Genomic DNA, 13,934 nt, shown 5'->3' with positions numbered 1-13,934 from the left:
ATTATTTTTGCATAATAATGAATTCTTTGTGTTTTACTTTTAACTTATACTCTTTTCCCATTTTGCACGTTATCCTTTTTATTTTTGAACGCAATATAAAAAATTTCAACTAATCACGAATATAAACCGTAATAAGAAAAGGTTGATCAAGTGAAAATAAAAAGAATAGGAACATACATTATATAAGAATGTAAATCAGAGAGTTCGTGCTTTGCAAAAATATTGAAGAGATTATGGTAAATCTTAAAACAAAAAAAATAATTACGGCTAATTGTAAAGGGAACCGACATTAAACGTGCAAAACACAAACAACTCCCATAGTTGTTTTTTTTTTTTTTGGACCAAAATAAATAAATAAATAAATAAATAAAACTCCCGTAGTTTTTTATTTTTTATTTTTTTTATTTTATACAACTCGCTTAGTTAGATGCACGTTATCTAGGAATCAATAAGGTGGACCCTTCCATTATTAATAAATCCAAAATTTAAGGGTAATTTAATCCAAATCATAATTCTTAATTGTTGCCATATAAGCAAACACAATCATAAAATCATACTTTAATCGCAATAAGCAGATATTATTATTTTCATAAAAAGTTGTTCAGATTTAAAAGGGTGTCACTGTCGGCTGTCCAAATACATTAGTCAATCAATATTCTTCATTCCTCTCTCTCTCTCTCTCTCTCTCTCACACACACACACACAAAATGCAGAAATGGCCGAAGAAGAGAACACAGTATCCTCTCATAGCGCTCATCTTCTTCGTCTTCATAGTTTTCTCTATCCTCTATAATGAAAGTAGCATTCAAGAAATTCATTCCAAACACACCCTCCCAAGAATTCCTCCAGGTCAGTCTTGTGATCTTGTCATTTCTTGGGTATCAGCAAAATCCTTTCTTTTTGACATTTTCGTCGTTTTTTGAGCAAATTTTCTAGGGTTTTTTTGTGGGGTTCTGTATATAGTGCCTTTTTGTGCATTTTCTTGAAATTGGAATTCAGAAACAAACATATTTTTAGAACCCCTTTTTTCCTTGAATAAGTTATTTCAAATATTATGCTAAAAATGAAAAAAGAAATTTGATGTTTACACTCTCCATCCCATTTTATGTGTCATTTGTTACTGTCACAAAAGCGGAGCCAAGATTTGAAGTTTATGGGTTCGGGAATCTAATATGTTTAAGTTAAATTAATAAATTATAAATTTTTTAAGACAAATACATGGTTTGGACAAAAGCTACTGGTTTAAGCCGAACCTGTAGGTTGTGTTCTAGCACCGCCTCTCTTGACTTGAGCCCAAGTTAAAGAAAGACAGAAAGACTTTTGAAATATGTGATTTAAAACAAGCCATAGACATCTGTGTAGCTATAAATTATCTCATTAACGATAAAATTTGAATTTTATAGTTAACTATTTCTAGATATAGATATTGAAAGTTGTCATTCTTTTTGGGATAAACCGAAAAGGAAAGTGTTCCACTTAATTGGGACTCAGGGAGTATTTCATTTTTGAGTCCATCTGAGGGGATTTTTGTGGTTTTGTAGTGCCTTTGGATAAATCAAGTGCTTGCCAGTCCACTGTGAAGTATAGTGGAAAGAGAGCTGAATGGGATAGCTTCAAACCGGAGATTAGTGGCCGAAGAGAAATGCCGGAGACATGTGATTATTTTTCAGGGGAATGGGTGTTTGATAATAGTTCATATCCACTGTATAAAGATTCGGATTGTCCTTATATGTCTGATCAATTGGCGTGCCACAAGCATGGCCGACAAGATCTGGACTACCAGTACTGGAGATGGCAACCTCACCACTGCAATTTGAAGAGGTAACATTTTGATTTCCATTAATTTCTTTTCTGCTTTTGTGTAATAGCTCATTTGTAACCAATACCTAAATATAATAACATTAAATAAGCAACTGAATCATTAGATGATAGAATATTCGAATAATTTCTATTTGCCCAAGCCTTGGTAGATAGAGTTACCTACCTGTGCTGGTCGGAAATAACAGTTACCGGGTGGAACAGTCGAGGTGTGCGCAAGCGGCAGGTTGGCCTAGACACCACTTTTACTAAAAAAAGTTGTTAACGTTAATCAAATTATAAAATATTAGATTAGTTAATCTCACCCTATACATGTTTGAATTTTTGAATTATAATTGTAGAAATTGTTGTGTCATGCTTATTACATTTATTGACTTGTTAATGTTGATACACAGGTGGAATGTGACTGAAATGTGGGAGAAATTAAGAGGGAAAAGACTAATGTTTGTGGGAGACTCACTGAATAGAGGACAGTGGATATCGATGGTGTGTCTTTTGCAATCTGTTATTCCTGCTGAGAAGAAGTTCATGACACCACAGGCTCACCTTTCAATATTTAGAGCAGAGGTCAAGTGAATTTTTTTGAGTATATGAGATTTATCATTCTACTAAGTGATCTCAAACTTTATATAATGTCAAGCTTGACTCAATTTATAGGTATCTCGGTATATGCAGATGGTATTGATTATGTCTAGAAAATATAACGACTGTTACTAAATTCATGTGTTTCGGTGTTGATGACAGGAATACAATGCCAGCATAGAGTTTCTTTGGGCGCCACTTCTTGTCGAATCAAATTCTGATGATCCTGTTGATCACAGACTGCCTGAGCGAATACTTCGTCCTGATTCACTTCTTAGGCATTCATCAGAATGGATGCACGCTGATATATTAGTCTTCAATTCATATCTTTGGTGGAGACAGGGCCCTGTTAAGTTATTGTAAGTATGAACTCTAATTAGGTCATGACTTAAGCAGATATGCCAAGACCTAATAATTGACATCTCAGAAAGCTGATAAATGAAAACTTTCAGCTCAAGGAACGATTATTATTTATATATCTAAATAAATTGAAGTTTTGCAAAGAAAGAAGGATTGCTTTCTTATCAGTTCCATTACTTTTTTAGATGGAGTAGCGAAGAAAATGGAGTTTGTGAGGAAATAGATGGGTTGGGAGGCATGGAGTTAGCTATGGAAGCATGGGCAAAGTGGGTGGATTCCAATGTTGATCGCGCGAAGAAGGTCTTTTTTGTCACTATGTCCCCTACGCATTTCACGTAAGTGAGAAGCTCTTCGTTTATTTCTAAAGCTTACTTTAAGTACTTAACTACAAAGGTCTTAACTATATGCCTGCATGGATTTGACTGGATTCCAAAGTTCAGAATCAATTTTGATTGTTATATATGAACTAATTAGGAGATTGGAAGCAGCTTGTTTTGTGTATGTTGATTTTTGCACCTAATATTAAGTAGCTAAATTTAACATTTTTAGTTAGATTGTCAATGCCAGGTGAAACATTGGCGGTGAACTAAACTGATAAAAGATTTGCACCCAACATAATACTCTCATTTCATTTGCGATTGTGCATTTATTGATACGAGTTCATAAATGTCTCACCATTATTTAAAGTTGATGCCGAGTTCCTTCTTCATTTGAAATATTAATTTGGATCCGACATGAAAGATGCTTATCTTGGTTTAGATTTATCTCTTCTCTACAGTAAGAAATCGTGTGTTTTTTTTCTTCTTTCAAAATTCAGGAAACAAGAATGGGAACCAGGAAGCGAAGGAAACTGCTACGACGAGAAGCTTCCAATAAAGAATGGAACATACTGGGGTATAGATTCTGACTTTCCCACAATGCAGATGGTTGAAAGGATACTGGCCAAGTTGGGCTCAAAGGTTAATGTTCTCAACATTACTCAGCTTTCAGAATATAGGAAAGACGGCCACCCTTCCATATATCGTAAGTTTTGGGAGACGCTGACTCCTGAGAAATTAGCAGATCCTGCAAGTTACTCGGATTGCATCCATTGGTGCTTGCCTGGCGTTCCTGATGTATGGAACGAGCTGCTATTTCAATTTTTGTGAAAAAAACAGGTGCACTTTGTAAGTAATCTTTCCACTATCATAGGAGAAAAGAAAAGTTCACACCTTAACGTAATGTACATCTCGAATGAGCACGCCCTTATTTCTACTGTTAGTATTGAAGCAAAATCTTGAACCTCAAGGTAAACCAATTGCAGAGTGAAGAGATGATGCTTCTTTCGTTTGAGTTTCACTTTGATAGTTTGGTGATTCTCAATAACAATGCTGCTGGGAGATAGCAAGTACCCGTTGAAATAGTTGAAGTATGTTCAAACTAGCGGATATCAGCCTTATAGAAAAAAGTCGTTCTTCTGTTTTGCTCGAAATTTTGTTTAAATGAGTGTATACCATGAACCACAGTTGGGGGAATTCAAATTAGAATGTATGAACTTCGCGAAGAGTATCAAAAGCTCATTAGCAGCAAGTCAATTCAGTAAATTGAGGTTCGTGAGCTTAGCCCAAAGCCACTAGCCAAGTCAATGCATGAAAGAGTGTATTCTAGACCTGCAGTATGAGCATTCTTGTATCTTCTAATCTGCTAATATGTTTAGTAATTATGCTACTCTGGCTAATACTTTAGCATTGAACTTGGGAATATTCAGATTGGCCCTTGAAGTTTGGAGTGAGCAGCACAATTATCCACTGAAGTACTTTTATTACTCTTTCTGGTTCACTTTAAGTGATTTTTTGGCTCTTTTAGGACATTTTAAGTAATTCACCTTTTAGCATTAATTAATAATGAAATTGACCATATTTACCTTAATTTGCTCGTTGAAAATATAACAAATTACTCCTAGGCTCTTTATTCCAAAGGCAACTTTGGAAAGTTTATATTAATTCTTTCTTGATATCTGAAAAAATTAAATATTATGGACCACAAAAAATCACTTAAAGTGGACCGGAGAAAAACAAACCACAACCAAACGGACAGTTGAGCATTGTAGAGGTATAAGAGATTTTCATATATGAAATACAGTGGAAAAGTTTTACACTGTCAGACGAAATGATCAAGATATGGAGATGGGTCAAGCACATTCTTAGTTTACAAAATGTATTAATCATGAAGGTGCATTTGAACACTTCAAAATCCAAGAATGAAATATGACTTTTTAGAGAATGCAGAAACTTACTGAAATTGAAAACAACGGAAAGATATATCCCTTCCGATCGAATAACCAATTTAAGTACAAGATTTCAAAGTCTCTAATTTTTCGTGTGCTCAAAGTCAAACATTGATTCCTTAATTCGTTTAACTCAAAACCGAACTAATTATAATTAAATAATAGATCATAATTCTTTATAACAAATATATTGAAGAGTATCTGGAAAATTGTTGAAAAAAGGAGAAAATGGTACAAAATAACAACTACTCATATATAATCTAAATAACAAAATTTGGCGCCCTAAGTGTCGGTACAGTATAATGTTAGGAAAGATATTTTATTGAAGAACTCGCATTCCAGCCGTTAATTTAGTTGATAGCCAAACAAAATTTACCTTTCTTATTCTTCCCCACGTATCTAAAAAGCCAGATTCTATTCACCTTCTTCTTCTATCCAAAATATTTTTTTTTCTTTCCCAAGCAACAATGGCGTCTGCTCTTTACCACCAAAATAATCCCTTATTTACGCAGTCTCTTCACCAAAAAAATTATAATTACAGTTATTTCTGTTATTCTACTATTCTTCCGCTAAAGAGTATTAATACTAACTACTCAACTCGACTGCGTACTACACTAATCAAATCTTCTAGGGACAAAAATCGTATTGTCCTATCCGAAACTTCTGTCGATAATACCAATTCCAATTCTGATTCGGGAGAAAGTCGGGTCAAGAGTCCGGATCCTGACCCAGGACCCGATTCGGACCTTCCATCCTCGTCATCGTTGTTGGATTCAGTCTCTTCCCTGCTGAAATTAGATGGAATTGGATGGGAGATTATGTCCATTGCGTTGCCCGCGGCGTTAGCTCTTGCTGCTGATCCCATTACTTCACTTGTTGATACTGCATTTGTTGGACATTTGGGTACTTTTTTACTATCCCTTCTTTGTTATGGTTATGTTCTCCAGTGAGCTGATATTTAATTTAATTCCAATCCTGCCTCTGCCAAGGGATCATAGTAGAACAATATGACTAGCTGATAGCTGTGTGATTTAAACTAGCTGCTGAAACGGGGTAATTTGTGGATGGTCACTCAACTTTTACTTCATTGCACCAAATTCACTAAATTATTTTTTTAATGAGAAAGTTACTCAACTTTGTCTAAGTATCACATAAAGTCGCTAAATATTTTGTAACAAGTCATTCAACTTTGCCTAAGTATCATGCAAAATGTCTCGTTTGTTTCCTCCTAGTAACTGTTATGTAAGACGTTGAATGACTTTTGGGTTACAAAAAATAGTTAAATTTTGTGATACCTAGGTAAAGTCAGTTGCTTTTTTGTTACAAACAAAAGTTTAGTTACTTCGGTGCAATACGGTGAAAATTGAGTCATCATCCATGAAATTAACCCTGAAGGAACCGTTACTTAACTTGTTTGACTTAATGTGAAATAGTTACTAGGATTAAGATGAAAGTTAAAAATGTGCTTTACTTACTATTTACAATTTGGTAAATTTAAAACTAGTTCAAATACTGTATAAGTGGGTTGCAACTAAAGTTTAGTTTGAAGACTGGGTCCCACTTTAAGAAAAAAAGTATTGTTCCGACATTGCTGAAATAAAGTAGGAGAGGATAAAATTTTGAAATGATGAAGTACAACATTCTGGTCCATGTTTCATGTTTGTCTTACTTATCTATGCATGTGTTTTGTAGGATCGGTTGAATTGGCAGCAGTAGGTATTTCTGTATCAGTTTTCAACCTCATATCGAAATTATTCAATGTTCCTTTGCTCAACGTCACAACTTCTTTTGTTGCTGAAGAGCAGGCATTAATTGCTAAAGGTGACAGTGGTCTTTTGTCAAAGCGCTACTTTTAATTTATCAAACATTCTGCATTTACCTGATATGGGTTATATTTTTTTCTTTAATTAGGTCGCTCACCTGATTCACAAAGCAAAATACTACTTCCTTCAGTATCAACTTCTTTGCTACTTGCTCTTGGCCTTGGCATTGCAGAAGCTGTTGGACTTTCTTTTGGCTCCGGTTTCCTGATGAATACCATGGGTATATCTGTTGTATGTCTTAATTTGGAAAACAAATTTATCTTCTAGCATGAGGGCTAAATTCTTCTCTTCCAATTCCCAAGTCGTAAGCTATTGAGGCCTTTTTTGTTCGGGCAATATATCTTGGAGAATGACATAGTGACAATCAGATCTCAGAGATGCCACTTGGATTTATGCTTCCCCTATTCCCGTGCATTAGTATAAAGCCCATGTGTCTTGATGTTTGCTGAAGATCTTCAATGTAAATCTATTTGGGATTGTTGATATATTGCAGGATTCACCAATGCGTGTACCAGCTGAGCAATTCCTTACGATGCGGGCCTTTGGAGCTCCACCAATTGTAATAGCGCTTGCTGCTCAAGGAACATTTCGTGGATTTAAGGACACAAAAACTCCTTTATATGCTGTTGGCAAGTATCAAAGATATCCAAATACTTCTCTAATCTACATAAAACAAAGGCCACTTGGAAGCTGTCCTGGCATCTTGTGTCTAATATTCAAATTTCATAAATATTATTTATGGATTGTTGGTAGATAACTGCTTCAAGCTGTTTATTGCTGTTTGGATATTGACTTCACGAGCTCATTGGGAAAGTTGAGATGCAAATATTTTGTGTATATGGACCACTCATTTAGTTGAGCTAAATCTGTTTATTAAACCTCAATATATAGTAAGCTTTCAGACATAAGTACCGTTCCAACAATATAGGTGGTCTAGGCACTACTTTAGATTTTGACTTCATTTGATTGTTAGAATTGAAGAGAAAAATTCATATAGGTGATACCTACTAGTTGTGAATAGGTTTTAGACTTGGTAGTTGGTAGAGAACTTTATTATTACTATTATATATATACTTATTTATTTTACTTGCATTTTTATTTTATTTTATTTTAGTAATTATGATGATATGAATTGAGCTAAATGAAAGGAATGAACATGTTTATTGCCGACCCCAACTTGTTTGGGACTGAGGCGTAGTTGTTGTTGTTTTGATTTTATATATCTTGAATAAGTAGGGATAAGATCTAACATTTATTAAAGACTTGTTTAGCTTAGTAAACTAGGAAAACAACTCTTGAAAATGCTACTACCTTGTAAGACGGGCTAGAGTATGGTTTTATATTAACAAATTATTGTCTTCGCTTGATGGCATATCTCGGCTCCCGCTTCAGTATGGTCTGCTAAATACGGCTCTTTTTTTGTTATGTCCCAAATATTTAAGTATAATCCTTCCTTAATGCTTCTACTTCTATATCTGACAAAGAACAGTTCTGGATTGTCAGGAGCTGGTAACTTGCTAAATGCATTATTGTCTCCAATTTTGATATTTCCCTTTGGTTTTGGTATTAGTGGGGCTGCAACTGCTGCTGTGATATCTGAGTATGTTGGTGATGCGGTAAACCTTTACTTTGTACATGATATAACTTCCTGTCCACTTTCTCTATCTTATTTTTTGTTTGATCTACATTTTTACCAGATACTTGTCTGCTTTTATCCTTATGTGGAAGTTAAACGAAAAAGTACTTCTTATTGCTCCAGACGTTGACGTGGGAAGATTTGCTCAGTATCTTAAATCTGGTACTTTCCTGCAAACTGTCAAAACGACACCTGAATCAGGATATCTTTTGTAGTTAACAAAGAAAATTTTGATGAAAAGGCTCCCATTTTGTGTGGATAATGTTTTTGACACAATAGTCAAATATGTCCAACTGAATCTCCTATAGCAGCAGCTAGTGAAACTTGAAATTGGTATATCTGCATATAAATCTATGAATAGTTGAAGATGAATACTTCAAATGAGAAAATGATTGAAGATGTGAATATGATTTCATTCAAATATGAAGATTGAGTAATGGGAGAATGACGAAGGTACAGCAAATTAAGTTTAAAAAAAACTATAATGATTTGATCTATTCCATGATACTTCATAAATACAATCTCTTGCCTTTAATGAAACTAACAACTTTTATAGATTCTTTAGATCTGTTTCAAGAAAAAATGTAGATTGAAAGGATTACTTATACCAAACATATAAAGTAGCATTTGGTCTTTAAGCGACTGCAGAATATTTTTCTATGTCTGAACCCGTGGAAAGATAACTAAGAGTTTCTCTTGTGGACTTTATCAAAACACATCAAAATGCTCTAGGTTAAGCTTATTCAAAATGAAAAGATCGAACCTATCTTAGGTTAATCTTGTTCTTATCTTTTCCAGGTTCCCTTCTAATAGGGAGGACTTTAGCACTTCTAATTACCACTACGCTATCAACAGCAATGGCAGCACAAGAGGGCCCCGTTCCTATGGCTGGTCATCAGATCTGTGTTCAAGTTTGGCTAGCTGTATCATTGCTAACTGATGCCTTGGCACTTGCTGGACAGGTGAGCATACTTTGACTAAACTATTTGTTTTCTTTGCCATCATTTCTGGCTTTATTGAATAATTTTCAGAAAATTTTTCAGCAGCTCTGTTTTTATGTCTCAGTGAAAGCCAAATACTATTCAATTTTATTAGTGATTAGGACCTCAATTGTGCTTCCCTGTAACAGATGGAACTGCATCATATAACTCCTGAATCTCTTCTTTTAATTTCTTTTTTTTTTTTTTTGGTTGTCACTTACCTATGAAGTCACAGGCTTTTCTTTAACTGAAGTTCCCAACGAGGTCATATTTAGACAATTTCCATGGAATTATTTCCTGCAATCTTTAGTTGTGAAATAGGAGTTTAGTCTTTCGATGCTTTTTTGATTGCATTCTTATTCTGTTGATTTTTAGGCTCTCCTTGCCAGTGGAGTTTCTCAAGGTAATTATGGCCAAGCACGAGAAGTGGTTTATAAAGTTCTACAGGTAACTTGGTTTCCTACTCCAGTACTCTTTATTAATTCTCAACCCTAATTACTGACTCAGCTTGTAAGAGAAAACATTAAGAATAGAATATTGACTTACTACATCTTTTACTCTTTATGTGAATTATGTCAGATTGGTGCATTGACAGGAGTCACCTTGGGTTTTAGCTTGTTTGTTGGTTTTGAAGCGCTCTCCGGCTTATTCAGCTCAGATTCTGAAGTCCTGGAAATTGCCAGATATGGTACTCTGGTATGAAAGTCTTATCCAGATTTCTCAGCATTTTTCCGGTGGATTTTGAACCCCAAAACTGTAGCATGTTCCCCAAAGTTGACATATATTTATGTTAGACTACAATTCCTGCTTTGCACCAGCTAGGTAATTTCTTTATCATGAAATTGTTTTGGTCATTTAGAAGTAATTACACAGCTGTCATTTCTAAACTTGTATAAAGTTGTCGGGTTTCCTTATCTAGACTTGATATTTGAATGATAAATTAAACTACTCATTCTTTTCTTATTAATATGATTTGTTGGACAGTTTGTTGCTGGATCTCAGCCAATAAATGCCATTGCCTTCGTTCTTGATGGGCTCTATTATGGTGTTTCAGACTTCGAATTTGCTGCATATTCTATGGTAACACATTTCTGCACCTTTCTTCAGAAAATAGTATTCTGACCTGCGCAACCAGAAATAGAGCCAGAGTAGAATCAAAGTGAGAAGCAAGAATGTAAACTTTTACACTGGAACACCTACTAAATGTTTAGATATATACTTAGTTTTTGCTTTAATTGAATAACTATTAGCACCAGCGGCAAATTAAAAGGAAAATATTAGGCAGAGTCTATATGGTTCAATGAGGTGATCAGAATGTTGAACAAAAGAAATCTTTATATGATATTTGTATTTCTGGTTAGGCTTTTGCTTTTTCAGTAACATTATGTAAGAAGACGCCTGGAAGGAAACGTCTAGAGAAGAGTTAAAACAGGATCAAGCAATAAGTTGTCCTGGAAGCTGATTATGCATAGTAATGAATTATTGTCCCAACTCCCAATGTTGGTTGCTACATGTTCTAGGGCCTTTGTTACAAATGAATAAAGTAAAGACTAGAACATACATTTCAATTTGAGTTGGCTGGCTTTTAGCCAATCAGTGAGATGCTGCTTGAACATTCTTGTTGGTGTATCTAATTGAATGTGATCCAAACACCAATTGGGGAAAAAAGATGATGGATTTGGAGTGTGTCCTACATTATGACCAACAAGATAAATATCGTTAGGTTATGTTCTCTCCTTCTGATTCAGCTTCCTATATTTGTCAAACAGTTTCTGATTGGACTAGTCTCCTCAATCTTCTTACTTGTGGCTGCACCATCATTTGGTCTTCCTGGAGTCTGGGCGGGACTTTTTCTCTTCATGACTTTGCGTGTTGTAGCTGGATTTTTGAGGTAAATCTCTGTGTCTATCTCTTTCGTCAACCTTAGAGAGAATTTTGGTAATTTTACAAATTGAACCAAGTTGCATTTTATCGTATATGCTGTCTTAGTTTTTTCATTTAGTTAATGAAGTGGCAGTCTTAGTCAGTTGCTTAATGCTGTAACGAATAGTAAAAAGCTCTTTGTTTTCCATTTTGACTGTATTAATCATTAATTGAAAGTTGTAGGTTGAATCAAAGCCTCAAATTTCTGTATATTTCTAGGGAAAAAACAATGGCGTTTGAGTCATAATATTTCTGTTGTAGCTTGGTTTATTTGATTTTTGTCCTTGAGTGTTTGAGTCATAATATTCCACTTGCAGCAAGGTGAACAGAATCTATTTTAGTAATGCAGGTTATTAATCTCTCCAGTGATCATCATTAGTCTCTTTGGTACAATTAGCTTTAAGAACTCTCCTATGGCCTAGTTACCGGCCAAGTGGTTACGCCTCTAAGTCACCATAAAATGGAAAATGGTCTAAATCGTTATGTTCATGTCATAGCCTTTTCTTTTCTGTAGTGTTACCTTTCAGCGAGAAATTTTTGACAAGTACTTGTGAATAGCAGGTTACAAACAAGAGATGGACCATGGAAATTTCTTCGGTCGGATATGGAAGAGGATGGTGTCTGACTTTCAATGAGCAAGTGATTGATTCTCTATAATCGTCGGCAAACTCTATTAGGCTTATGCTAAGGATTGTGTGAATTGCTGATCATACTTTACACAGGCTTTTACAGATCTTGGCAAAATTCAACTCATGATTTCTGGAAGACATTCTACAGTACAGGCTGTTGATTTCATCAGTCTCTTTGGTCTGTACTGAGGGACTGACGATTTATGTTTTTGAGACCGCTATTGTGGAGGTTTCAAGAACAACCATCTTTTTTAAAGACCTATGATCAAGCTACATCATCTCACTGACCATTTGAAAAGTCTAGCTACATTCCAACTTGGAAAAATTTCCTTTCCTTTTTCTCCATGTTGTAAAATAATTCAAAGAGAGAAGACTTTGGATCATCAGCCAAGTGATACTTGTAAAGTTGAATAGCTTATTTGACACATAATTGTATACTAATTTAAAAGAGTATCATTCTTCATGCACTCTCTCTTTCTGGATAAGTTTGCTCTGCATTCTCATTCTTCAAGATTTTGTTATTTCCTATTTTGGTGTTGAGACAGCATTTGTAAGCTCCAAAACCTGCTTAAACAAATGGGCTGAAATTACCAATTTCAGAACCCAAATCAGTAGCTACACCATATAATAGGAGGAGTAGATATTTCATTTGAAGTTTTACCAGCTTTATGTATTTCCTTTTCTTGTAGTACTGAAGTAAAACATACAGAAAAAATGCATGCTTAATTTTATTTTATTTTGTTTTTCTACAGAGAAGTCATAGGCTCATAGCTCCCTTTACTGGATTGCGGATATTCCGGCTATGAGATCATACCAAAATACCATCTCAGGTTTTGAGTCGACATTCTTGATAGATGAAAACATGATCAGTGAGAATTCATATAGTCGACCCTAACTTGTTTGGAATTGTGGCAATGGTGTAGTAGTAACTAAAATAGAATCTACATGATCTTAAATGGCACATGATAAAAGGCACATTTCAGAATACAAAATATCTTTTTGCTCTTCCTCCTCTAGGCATCTTCTTTTCCAGACAATTGACTTCGGAAATATTCTTAACCGACCATGTTAACAAGGTCAAAGGGAAAATATCAAATGCAAACCATGTGCAATATTACTGAGAAAGATTGATGAGAATAAAGTGCAAGATTGAGATTCCTCTTTGAAACACTAATCCCATAGAGATTCTTTGAATGTGTGAGATCTCTCTAAAAGCTTATTTTTGCCTTCCCAATTTGTTCTTAAAACTTTAACCTTGTTTTTAATATTGCACCATTAGAGGGGTGCATTTGAAAGTCTACATAAGACATGACCAACTATCTCAAGTGATATTTTTCTCATTTATTCCTCTAGTTGTGCTATTTGTAAATCCCGTCAGAGATGATCATTTTTAATTTTCATTAATTTCGAACGACCAAAATATCCGCAGTAGAATTTGCATTTCTGATGTGAACTATTCTTATATTCCCACATAAAAATGCTAGTCTCATGTCTATTTCATAGAAGAGGTATACAAAGAAAAATTGTGTAACATTATTGTTGTAGCTCAATCCTTCATTTTCAGTTTTTCACATAGGTTGGTATAAAGATGATCGAGACAATGAAAAAACAGACAAAGATATGGCAAGAAAAATGTGTTGAATATACATATATAATGGAAACCATAAATAGACTTTAATTTATGGAGAAAATGGACCACGAAAGCACCATAACAAGTGGTATAACATTATTGTTGATCCTCAATCTCCTATTTTCACATAGGATGTTTCAAAATTAGCTTCAGCAAAATGCCCCTTCATTTTTTTATCCCACTCTATTTCACCTCAATATAAACACTTTATATACATAGCAGCAATTTAAACAGTTATCCACCCCCCCCCCCCCCCTTTTATTTTTCTTTAATAAACTGGAGCAGCC

General features: G+C 34.7%; 2 protein-coding genes across 3 annotated transcripts; both read left to right on the top strand.

The window, feature by feature from the left end:
* The first annotated feature begins 631 nt into the window (after positions 1–631).
* On the top strand, positions 632–4,467 carry LOC107803741 (protein trichome birefringence-like 35). Its single transcript, XM_016627505.2, has 6 exons — positions 632–849; positions 1,542–1,821; positions 2,214–2,385; positions 2,563–2,759; positions 2,946–3,095; positions 3,578–4,467. The coding sequence occupies exons 1-6, from the start codon at positions 708–710 to the stop codon at positions 3,906–3,908; spliced, it is 1,272 nt and encodes a 423-aa protein (XP_016482991.1). The 5' UTR covers positions 632–707; the 3' UTR covers positions 3,909–4,467.
* A 912-nt stretch (positions 4,468–5,379) lies between these two features.
* Positions 5,380–12,480, top strand: LOC107803740 (protein DETOXIFICATION 44, chloroplastic). 2 transcript variants are annotated; one of them, XR_001652066.2, is made up of 12 exons: positions 5,380–5,929; positions 6,719–6,847; positions 6,938–7,080; positions 7,343–7,478; positions 8,353–8,449; positions 8,547–8,647; positions 9,284–9,447; positions 9,841–9,912; positions 10,045–10,287; positions 10,450–10,545; positions 11,235–11,356; positions 11,950–12,480. XR_001652066.2 is itself a non-coding variant. In XM_016627504.2 (12 exons), the coding sequence occupies exons 1-12, from the start codon at positions 5,494–5,496 to the stop codon at positions 12,011–12,013; spliced, it is 1,677 nt and encodes a 558-aa protein (XP_016482990.1). In that variant the 5' UTR covers positions 5,383–5,493; the 3' UTR covers positions 12,014–12,480. The 2 variants fall into 2 exon arrangements, 1 of the variants encoding a protein (XP_016482990.1); XM_016627504.2 differs by having other exon boundaries at positions 5,383–5,929; positions 10,045–10,161.
* The last annotated feature ends 1,454 nt before the right edge of the window (positions 12,481–13,934 follow it).

Source organism: Nicotiana tabacum, chromosome 24 (assembly GCF_000715075.1).
Source record: "Nicotiana tabacum cultivar K326 chromosome 24, ASM71507v2, whole genome shotgun sequence".
In the NCBI taxonomy this organism is placed as follows: Eukaryota; Viridiplantae; Streptophyta; class Magnoliopsida; order Solanales; family Solanaceae; genus Nicotiana; species Nicotiana tabacum.
Note: the sequence above shows the minus strand (reverse complement) of the source record. Positions and strands in the feature narration are given on the sequence as shown.

Excerpts from the sequence above, each read along its gene's own strand:
- LOC107803741 (XM_016627505.2), top strand. The coding sequence starts at position 708 with ATGCAGAAATGGCCGAAGAAGAGAACACAGTATCCTCTCATAGCGCTC. Across the intron at positions 2,386-2,562 it reads TTTCAATATTTAGAGCAGAG|GAATACAATGCCAGCATAGA; the intron begins GTCAAGTGAATT and ends TGTTGATGACAG. Across the intron at positions 3,096-3,577 it reads ATGTCCCCTACGCATTTCAC|GAAACAAGAATGGGAACCAG; the intron begins GTAAGTGAGAAG and ends TTCAAAATTCAG.
- LOC107803740 (XM_016627504.2), top strand. The coding sequence starts at position 5,494 with ATGGCGTCTGCTCTTTACCACCAAAATAATCCCTTATTTACGCAGTCT. Across the intron at positions 7,479-8,352 it reads AACTCCTTTATATGCTGTTG|GAGCTGGTAACTTGCTAAAT; the intron begins GCAAGTATCAAA and ends CTGGATTGTCAG. Across the intron at positions 10,546-11,234 it reads AATTTGCTGCATATTCTATG|TTTCTGATTGGACTAGTCTC; the intron begins GTAACACATTTC and ends TTTGTCAAACAG.